The 10,890-nt window shown below is 39.6% G+C and overlaps 1 protein-coding gene across 1 annotated transcript in view; it reads left to right on the top strand.

The window, feature by feature from the left end:
- The window catches only part of WDR26 (WD repeat domain 26), a 32,103-nt gene extending 22,788 nt beyond the window's left edge, over positions 1-9,315 (top strand). The window contains exons 13-14 of the mRNA XM_030944530.1: positions 2,812-2,997; positions 4,421-9,315. Of these exons, the coding sequence (XP_030800390.1) occupies positions 2,812-2,997; positions 4,421-4,446 (212 nt within the window). The 3' untranslated portion in view covers positions 4,447-9,315. The remainder of the gene's footprint in view (positions 1-2,811; positions 2,998-4,420) is intronic.
- Positions 9,316-10,890: the final 1,575 nt, after the last annotated feature.

The following is a 10,890-nucleotide window of genomic DNA, read 5'->3' on the forward strand; positions in this document are numbered from 1 at the left end:
ATAAAAGCAAACCAAGTGGCTCATGAAATAAATTTGAGGCTTGCTGGGATTGTGGCGTACTTCAAGAAGTAATTGTGGGCTGGCAGACAGAATCTTCTGAGAGGATGGCAGAGGTAGAACACATTAATGACCCTTTTGTGTTCCTCCTCTACAGCAAAAGCATCTGCACAGTTTTAATTAGAAGTGGGTGGGGTGTTCTTGAGGATTTTTTTTTTGTGGTGTGATATTTAGACTTCTGGTTTGAATAAAATGTACTTCTGGGGAATAACAGCTTCATTTGCCTGTTGAAGATACAGGTGTGGTGAGGTTATTTTAATTTCCATAGAATCATTTTAATTACAGACAGAGTAGTCTCAAATTAGGCAGTTGTTGACGTAGTCTGGTAGAGTTTCTTGGTGATTAAAGGCTTTGAAGTATGTTTCTATTCAGCTGTCTGTGGCAAGAGTAGAAATTGTTAAAAGCTTATGTGTTGAATTGGTTTGGTTTTGTCATTGGTGTAGTGCCATCACCTGCCATGGACGTCACTTTGAATTCAAGCTTATGCAGGGCCAAAAATTACACTTGTAATATGTAAACAAATTACTGTGACTACTGTGTAACTCACAGTTCTTAGGAAACAAGGTTGGCCAAGGCATTTCTTACTCTGTTTTTGGAAAATATGAAATATATCTAAAATAAAATCAAGTTTCCCTCTCTGACTATATCCAGTGGAATATGACTGAAGGACAGCACCTCCAGTCCTCCAATCCAGTGTGAACCTTTTTTCCATGACTGGACAAGCTTCTTTGTGTGAGACCTGAGTGCCTGAAAGTTCAGGATTTAGCCATAACTGTGTGCAGGTGTAGATACTACAGTGTACCAGTCATTTTTGTCTCCCAGTTTATTGACTTTGATTGTTTAAAAACCACTGTAGTTGAAACTGGCAGTAAGGAACTGATGGGTTCTTAGGTTTGAACTGTCTGAAACTGTCACCTTAAAGTAGTTGATCACATTGTCATAACCTCTTAAAACATCTTGTCAGGTTAGGTAGGGGTTTTCCTGGCAATTGCATCCAAAGTAAGAAAATAGAGGTCTCTCTCAGAGGGGAATTGACTGCTGCCTTGAGGTAGCTGTCTTGTTTTTTCCAGACCAAAGCACTGGTTTGTCTTTAGGCTTTGGTTACCTGACAGAGCAGAAGCTTGTGTGTCTAGTGTGTGAATTGTGTTGTTTGGTGAATGGCATGGATGCGCAGTCCCCTTGAAATCCTAAGTGGAATGGAAGCACAGCCAGGACATTTGCATCAGCACAAGAACATGTGAAGGTGGTACCTCAAATGAGCTGGTTCAGCACAGGACAGGGGAGTTACCACGTAGGAAAAAGCCTTGAGGCTTCTCTAGCAGGAAGGTCAGAGAGCAAGTTTGTTTTATAAGGGGCTGGGAGGAGGAATAGAGGAAGATTGGTTTGTTTGCTGAGCCTTCAGTGGCATCTATGTGAAAACCTTTCAGATAGATCAAAATAATTTCATTTGGTTTCTAGAGCCCAATACTAGGCTTTTGTGTAATACTAGCAATACACATTTGTCCAGTTTGTGTAACTCTGTTTGGAATATTCCACAGACAATCCTAGACAGGTAAACCCACAGACTTCTTACAGCCTGCTGGTCTAAAGCTGGGAAAACCCCCCCTCCTTCTCCCCACCCCCATTTATTCTTAAATATGGTTGGTTATAAAGAATGACTCTTCTCTAAACAGTGCAGTAGAGTGTCTAACCAGTCCCCTAGTCTATTTCTATCAAGTTGCTAGAGGTAATTAAAAGCTTCCTATCACAAAATAGGATGTGCAGGGTTTATTTGCATCTACTTCAATATGTACAAATTGATGTCTTTAAATACCACACAGTAATTGGTTGTCAAAGATAGCAATAGCTCACAGTTTGAGCCATTAAGCTTTAGCACTCCCTCATTTGCTCTGTTTGCACTTTCTCTGGAGTGTTACAGGTTTTTAGTATTAAGATGTTTTTCATAAACTATAGAGCTGTGATCTTATCTGGTACTCATCAACAGGAGGTGGTTATAAATATTCTTAGTACTCGTGACTTTATAATGCATTTACTAATTTGCAAATACAATTATTTGAGGGGGAGAAAAAAAATGTGCAAGTCTTCCTTTTGAATAAGATTTTAATTACAGGTATGGAGTTGTAGAGTAGTTTAGTTTCTCTTTTTACCCTTGTATTGACTTATTTGCATTACAGTCAAACATTTTGCTTCAAACACCAAGTGTGGTAGAGTTGCAGGTGTTAATGGAAGGGCTTTGCCTGCGTGTGGTGGTGTTTGCAGGGGTCTCAGGATGAGGGAAGAGATGAGGATCTGACTCTGTTTCAGAAGGCTGATTTATTATTTTATTATATATATTATATTAAAACTATACTAAAAGAATAGAAAAAAGGATTTCATCAGAAGGCTTGAAAGGAATGCAATGATAATAAAATCTTGTGACTGACCAGACAGTCTGAGACAGCTGCACTGTGATTGGCTATTAATTAGAAACAACCACAAGAGACCAGTCACAGATCTACCTGTTGCATTCCACAGCAGCAGATTAACCATTGTTTACATTTTGTTTCTGAGGCCTCTCGGCTTCTCAGGAGAAAAAATCTTAAGAAAAGGATTTTTCATAAAACATGTCGTGACACCTGCGTTCTTTTGATCACTTTTAAAAGCAAAATTTTGTTAGTGCCGTTCCACCCCGGAGACTGGAGTTTTAATGAGAGCAGGTGTGAGGGTGTGTGCAGAGCAGTGCTGCTCAGGCTGCTGTCCCTGTGTTTGGCTCAGATCACAAGGTGTACATCTGGCACAAGCGCAGCGAGCTGCCCATCGCCGAGCTGACGGGCCACACGCGCACGGTGAACTGCGTCAGCTGGAACCCCCAGCTCCCGGCCATGATGGCCAGCGCCTCCGACGACGGCACCGTCAGGATATGGGGACCAGCGCCTTTCGTAGACAACCAGGATATTGAAGGTAAATAAAAAGAAAAAAGGCCTTACTGAAAAATTAGTCACTGCTTTGTTTGGTTTTTTCTAGCGTGTGATTGGTGGTTTTTATCCGAGTTACTCATTTTGTGTACAGCCGGTATTTCCAACGTTGTTCTGACATGGCCCTGTAGAAAACTGTGGTGTCACTAAGAGCCTAGAATTATGTTAAGTTAATATAACCTGCATAAATAAGTTATTTATCCATGAAAACCTTGATTTCAATGCTTAGGTTTAGTAATATACAATGTTATTAAAATTTAAACAGTGCATTCTAACCACACTGCAAATTGAGTAATGGTATTGGAATGGTTACAAAAGGAATTTAAACAGAATTTAGACAGAGTGTAAAGTTTTACCCTAGGGAACCTGTACAAAATTGTATCTTTACTAACCATCAGTAACCACATGTGTCCAGGGGAAAGAGAGAGAATGCTCATTTTTTTGCTGCCAAAATGCACCCAGGTGTTCCCAGCCCTTCTTGCCTCCCCAGATTGTTAAGGAGGTGACTGCTGGGGAGTTGTTGTACACTTTATATGCTTCTGTCATTACGTATTCAACCTTGCAGTAAGAATTTAGAGGAGACATTGAAATGATACATGTATATCCTATTGCCACAGAACCTCATGGATGTGACACCAAGGGGAACCTGGGCAAAGTAATCAAAGAGAAATCCATTAAGTGCTGGTAGATAAGTAAACGCCTCTAGTTCAGAATGTCCCTTAGGTAAAAATGGCTGAAAGTTGGAAGGTTGTTAGGAGGAAGAATTACCTCTTCTCCCTGCTCCAGTGCTTTGATACATGTGCTTCTAGTCTTGGACTAGGTGGACCAGCCTGGCTAATCTGTAAGACCTGGAGTGCCCCCATATAGGAGTCAGAGCCTGTCCTCCAGCTGGTTTTACTCATGGCTTTGTTGTTTGGTTTTCTCCAGTGAGCTGCTTGCTCACTCTTTCTTAGTTCCTCCAGAAAATGAACCAGTAAATGCCATCAAAAGCAAACCAACCACAAATGGATTTCTCACAGCAGTGCTTTCACAAGAGGTGTAGGTGCACAGAATAATACTTAACCACTTAGGAATCCTAAATGGGTAGTGACAAGACAGCTCTGTCCTTAGCACACTCCCCATGAACTTGTATGTAAATGTGTGTTACGTCTTTTTGGAAGATGCTTTTTGAGTACCCACACCTAACATGCTAAAATAATTTCTAGATTGTTATGAATAATTTTATCTAAAATAAGTAATTTTTAAGCATGGAATTTAGCTACAGTACAAGATCCATTAACTAGTGCGTATTCAGTTAAAATTTATGTAAATAGATTGTATTAATTACCTTATGATAGAAATATGAACTGTTGCTAAGATGGTCAAGCTGTGATTTCTTTCTCTCTCTCTATGTTTTTGTTTTTGCTCAGAGGAATGCAGTAGCATGGATAGTTGATGGCGAATTTGGAGCAGACGACTTCAGTTTAACTTAATTAGTCGTATTTTAAATGGCTTGGGATTTGGTGCAAACAAACATGATTGATAGCTGGACAGACATGCTCGTCATGAAAAAAGAACCATTTCTGAAGCCCAGTTGGGGCCAAACATTTACCACCTTTGCTTCATAGTAACCAGTCGAGATGAAGCACGTCTTTAGAACTTTGTTGGACACCGTGTTGAAATTACCCCCCCATCGGTTGTGAAGAACTGTGCTACATTCAGGCTAACCATTGAACTCAGTATATATATTTTTCCCTCCTGCCTTTTTGTCTGGCAGGCTACTGTTCTTGTTGCTCTTCTGTGTAATGAAGTTTAAATGCTTGTTTGGAACACTTTATTTAACAGTTTAGAAGGCTTGATAGAAAGAGTGCTTTAGTCTGAAGAGTATACATTGGATAGGAAAGTATTTCCTTCTCTTGTTTCTCAAGTCTCTCTCCGCCTTACTTAGCTTGAGATCTTTGCAGCTTGGTTCATGGATTCTAGCCTTGCCCGTTGCGCAGTATATCTATCAATTGAGAGGATAAACCAATGAACTATGTCAAAAGCACTCTCAGTATCACATTTGACAAAAAGTTTTGTACTTTTCACATAGCTCGTTGCCCTGCAAAGGGGTTAACAGCACAATTTTTTAAAAATAAATTATTTATAGGATTAAAATGACTTCATTTGTATACATTTGGAATTAAAACAATGCAAGAAGTGTCGTGAAACACGGTATCACTGATGCTTTTCTGGAGTGGCCTGAGACCCAATCAAAAGCAGTGGCTGGAAGAAGATTTTTGTAGGCAGTAAAGCTTGTTTCAGATGGAGGAATTCACTGTCCATCTTAACAGTTAAGCTGTATTAGCTAGGAAAAAAGGCATTCAGACTGCACCACTAGTCTAAAAGCTGAAACAAGAAGAGGTCTTTTGGTTTTTTTAATTACAGAAATATATGCAACAATGCTGGTGTAAAAGGTAGACTACACTTTGAGGGAAGAATGTGTTGAAAGAGTCCTTTCTTCACAAAGTCAACACTTTGTATAAGTAATTTACATACAAATCATAATTAAACACTTGTATTATGATGGAAATTTTTTCTTTATTTGATGAACAGGGGTGGACAGATTTCATTGTTGAGAATATACTTTTAAGTTTGCAGATTTAAATGCCTCTCCCAGACCTTGTTGCAAGCTGGTGCTGTGAACATCTTGACACATCTAGGAATAGTTCCACTAATGTCCCATATTAAGAGAAAGCAAACATTTATAGTTTAAATATTTATTCTTTTTGACATAAACAGATGGCCTGGCATCTCTGTGCTTCTGCACTACACACAAATCCATTATGGGATGGCACTGGATTCCCTTTTGCCACCTTGGGTGGAAAGGTAGTGTTGGTACTGCTGCAAAGTAAAGAGGGAGCAGGGAAGGGCATGCCACCAGAGTCCTGTGAGCAGAAGTGTGGACTTCATCCTTTCATGAGATAATGATTTAGTGTCCTTATTAGTCACGTGTGGAAGAAGGGTGGGGGAAGGTTTGCTGGGATTCCTGGGAAGAGAGGTGTAGCCACTCTGAATGGGAGTGTGGTGTTTCCCAGAAAAACAAAGGTTAGCAGGTTAGACATTTTTTTTCTTTTAGATTCCAGCCATCCAGTGGTGTGTGTTTGTCTTGCCTTGTGTGCAAACTTAAGCATGACTTAAGATTCTGATACTGTGGTTGAAACCAGCCCCAAATCTGACATATGAGTCTTCTAATACCTCCAAAACCAGGTAGGAACTTAATGTTCAGCCTTAAAACTAAGGTGAATGCTTTGATAGCAATTACTGTTTCACAGCACTGAAAATACACATGTAAACTTAAGATTATACATCAGTTCCTTCTTCCTTTAATCAGTTCTGGAGGAAGCTCTTTATTTCCCTTCCTAGTTCAAAAAGTGCAAGATGAGTCAGGCCTGTGGCCTTAATGTTGCAGGAAAACAGACAAGTTCCCATGGTCGTATTTGAGTAAGTTAAACCTTGGGGTTTAAGGAAAAAATAATAACCTAAATTGTAAACAGTAAACTGTAAAATGTTTTACATGTTCAAAACATGGTACAATTCATAAGCAATGCCAGCATGTGTATCTTTGGAAGTTACTCTAGTATTGTCTTACTCTGGAACTTAGGTTTTCAAACCAAACATTGTTTAGGGAGAGTAAGGAGAAGAATGATTTTGATGTCTCTTTATGTCTCATGCAGTGGTCTGTCACTACATACTCATGGAAATAAAGTGGGAACTTCAGGCAGGTGGTGACGGCTGGATCAAATCTCAAGTGTAGATTTAAAGTTTTATTTGCACTTCAGGCATTTCCAGTGTGGTGGCCATAACTGACCAGGGTGAGATTCCTTCCCTGCTGCAGCTGGGGGAAGGTGTGGGCTGATGCATGCTTTCCACAGCAGTGCAGTCAGGAATTCAAATGTAGGACCTCTGCAAAAACACTGCCCCTCTCTTCTGGCCTTGGTTTGTCCCTCTGAGGTATTTAGAAGCTGACTTAGGGAGCAGCACGTGTGGGACCTCTCTCCCTTAGTGTCCTGGTGCAGCCATGGCATGAAAAGGCAAGCTCCAAGCAGGTGGCACTGCTTCCAGAGTGTCTCAGTGCCAGCCTGCTGGCAGGCAGGACAGAAAGGGGAGATTCATCTTCATCTTGCCACACTACTCAGTCCCACAGCAGCTGTCATTAGAGATGTAGCAATGAGTACCATCCCAACCTGGAGATGAAAGACCAACCTAAATTATTTCCAACACTATGTGGATTGAAAAGTACCAATACTTTTTGTGCACAGACAATAAAATGAGACTGGGGTGGGGTGGGTGGGGGAACCCAAATTAGTTTGCTCATTTGCAACACATTGATTTCCATGTGCTTAAAAATGTTTATAGGCTGGAGTGTAAGGCTGGAAGAAGTACACACCCACAATAAATGACTGTATTTCCAGTCAGCAGGCCATGGTTTTAGAGAAGAAAATACTTGTAAGTGTGTACTCATTTTGTAACTTTCTCTGGTCACCTGTTGGCTTCAAATATTCACAGTAGCCCCAGGTTATTATCAAGGCAGATCTCAAAAAGAAATGCTGAAGCATTTTATAATCTGAATGTTCTTTAGCTGTTCAGGTAAGTAATTTTCAAGGCACAATGGAACACAAAAGGGAAAATGGTAGCTCTGTTCATGTTTTGGAGGGGAGGGAAGTGGGGGAAATGACACCTTTGTTTTTAAATTCCCTCTGTCTTTTCTGAAGTTCTCCAACTTTAAAGTTAACTTCTCTTTATGATTGGAGCAAAGATGCAAGCTAGAAATCTGCCCAGATCTTGCCAGTTACTTCTCAACTTGGCTTCAACCAGGTAATGTTTAATAAAACTGTCTGCTGTTGGGAGTTGGTGTCTAGTTGTGTATTTTTACACTGCTATGTGATACTCCCACCCAAAATCAGTTCTGGAAGTTTCCTTAGCAGGAAGCCAGGACTTGTACAATTAGCTGTAGCTCGAGGGGATATGTTGTAGATCCAAATGGGGAGGGAGGTAGAGAAAAAAGAATGGGCATAAAAAGCAGGATTTACTGACCAACAAATAAACTACTGTAACTCAAGGGGGAGGAGGAAAAATGCACTTTCAATAGTTTGTCCATATTTTTAGCTACAAAATACACTTGTATCTAATTTCTTTTTGAGACGACTATTAAGAGGAACACCCATCCCATAAATGGCTAATCCTCCTTTTGCCCTCCTCCTGTCTTTTCCACATTGGCTTGAGTCCATTTTCAGCTGCCATACTTGATTTTTGAAAACTGCTACTTTTAACGATGTCTAGAAAGCAAAATCATTAACTATGACACTTTTTTTAAACAGGGTGGACTTAATTGAAGTGTGCAGTGTTGAACTACTGCTGCAGTAGCTGCCTCTAGTTGAAATAAACTGTAGCCAAGTTTTCTGTCTATTCATCCAGATAATCTGGATTCAGTCAAACATCTGTGAGAGTGTTCCTCCCATCTGGTGTGAGTGTGTGTGTGCATGTGTTCCACAAACAGACAGAGAACCAACTGTTCTAGGTACTTGTCATGTTTTATTGCATACTTTAAGTCGTGTGTATGTGAAGTGTCCTTTGACCAGAAGGTTTTGGTTAATATCAGTATATTTTTATAAATTTGAAATTCATTGTGCCCCATCTTTTTTTCATAAACATTTTTCATTCTTAGGGTATACGTGCTAGATTCGAAACTTAACATTTTTAGGCACAGATGGAAAAAGTTATTGGCTCCTTGAAAACATATGGGACAAAATGGATCCTCAAAGCATGTATGTACTTACAAACCAAGCTGTAGAGATCAAGAAAAGAACTTTATTGTTGATCTCAAGATTTCTAAATTGTCAAGATTTATATGGAGTTGTGGTGGAACTAGTTAACACTTAGAGCTTTTGGTATGTAATGACTATTTGCTATGGACTGATATTAAATGTTTCAAAGGATTGCGTTCTTAAACTTTCTGGATTTTTGTTACTCTCAGATATTATTAAGTAGTTAAAAATTTCTTTGCTATATTACATTAAAAACATAAGAACTTTGGGTCTCGTATTTATTTTCACTTGTTTTACTAATTATTTACAGAACACCGTTTTAACTTTTTTATTTTATAAATGTGTAGTATTTTAAACATATCTTTAAAAATTGTTCAATTGGAACTACATTAACTTCTGATTTGTTTTTATTAGGATTTTTAAAAAAAAAATACACTTTTTCCATGTCGGTGCACAGCACTTAACAGAAATGTTTGTATTCCCTTTCTTTCAATTCAATAAACAATAAATAACTGGAATGAATAGTTCTTAGTTTCCCTAACTTCACTTATATGACTGACTTGGATGTTAATTTCTTGATCAATAATTGTAGATTTCTTCCATATTATTTCACTTCCTCGCTAGGAAAATTAATTTGTGGCAGTGTAGCTGCAGCTGAGTCACTCAGTGCTGTTCAGGCTCTGCTGTCTGCCTCTAATGCACCTCACCCTTGTGTTTGTGCTGTACTTTAGCACTCGACCTGCCCCTGTCCCAGGCTGTGCTTATCTCACTGAGGCTCTGTGAATCCATCATTCCTTAATACTGCAGCTTGCTTCAATACCTCCCTCTGGTTGCTGTAGGTGATCTCTGAGTTTTATGGGGATTTTTGATACTTCATAGTAAGAAGGTGCACCTAAAGTACTTGGATCTCCTGCCTTTGTGTTTCCTCCAACTTGTCCCTTCTCCCTGTACCTTAAACCAGAACATCATCTTTGTCCTGCATTTTTATTCAGCTCTAGCTTATGTTGTGTTAAAAAGTTGTGCCTGAATTTCCACTCCCTGTAGCTTTTCCAAACTCAAACCTTTTGCTGATTTGCATTAAATTTATTAATTCTTTTAAGTTACTTAATGATTAGAAGCCTTCAGTCCCTCTAGTAGCACCTTTGTATTAACTTTATTCTCTCCCTTACAGTGTAGGCAGCACACAGATAATTACGGCTTAAATGCAGCTGCCAAGAGAAGGGATGTGCCTCATTCCTCTGCATGTCCTCCTTTATGCCACTTCCTTTGGCTGCTGGCATTTGCAGGAGGGTTCTTGGGTTGCAGACCCACTTCAGCCATAAATTATTCACACAGCAGATGAAGGGAGTTACTAACAAACCCACCCAAAAAAGCTGTGCTTCATCTGCTGTCCTGTCTGCCTTTAACAGGTCAGAAGAGTGCAAGAGAAACAGATATATGAGCTCTATGGGCCTGTGACTTTTCAACATTTGTAACATTGAAGTCCTGTGGGTTTGGAATTTGATATTTTTTGGGGGTTATTTTAAAACCTGTTTTGGTTTTTTAATGTGTTTTTTTGGTTTTTTGTTTGCTTTTTAAAATAATTCAGATTATTTTAAAGAAATTCCACAATGAACCCGAGAGTAGATGTGCATTTCCTAATCGGCTTAAATCCAAACTCTGCCTGAGAAGAGCCCTTCCTTACACCTTGTCCCTGCTCCCTGTGCTGCCTGTGTGCCTCACATGTGCCAAGACTGTCACCTCATCCCAGAAGGATGGCAGTGCCAGTTGTCTCCTCACTTTTAAAGAACTCTCTGAAGGGTTTGTATGCCTCTGTTCCTGCCAGAGCTAAGGTGCTGAATGTACTGATAACTGGTTCATACTACACAACCCAAATTGTCCTACTGCTGCCTCCAATGTCCATCACACCCTATACTTAAAGGCATAAATGGTCTTTTGGCACTTGTACAACAAAATCCTAGAGAGCTTCTTGTGAGAAGAAAGAATTGGAATAAAGCTCTGACATTGCTGAACTGATAAAGATTTGCCTTTTTGAGCTTATCAGGGTTTCTGGTTGATTGTTAACCTGCATGTAGAATTGTTCTTAGGACTAC

This window comes from Camarhynchus parvulus, chromosome 3, assembly GCF_901933205.1.
Source record: "Camarhynchus parvulus chromosome 3, STF_HiC, whole genome shotgun sequence".
In the NCBI taxonomy this organism is placed as follows: Eukaryota; Metazoa; Chordata; class Aves; order Passeriformes; family Thraupidae; genus Camarhynchus; species Camarhynchus parvulus.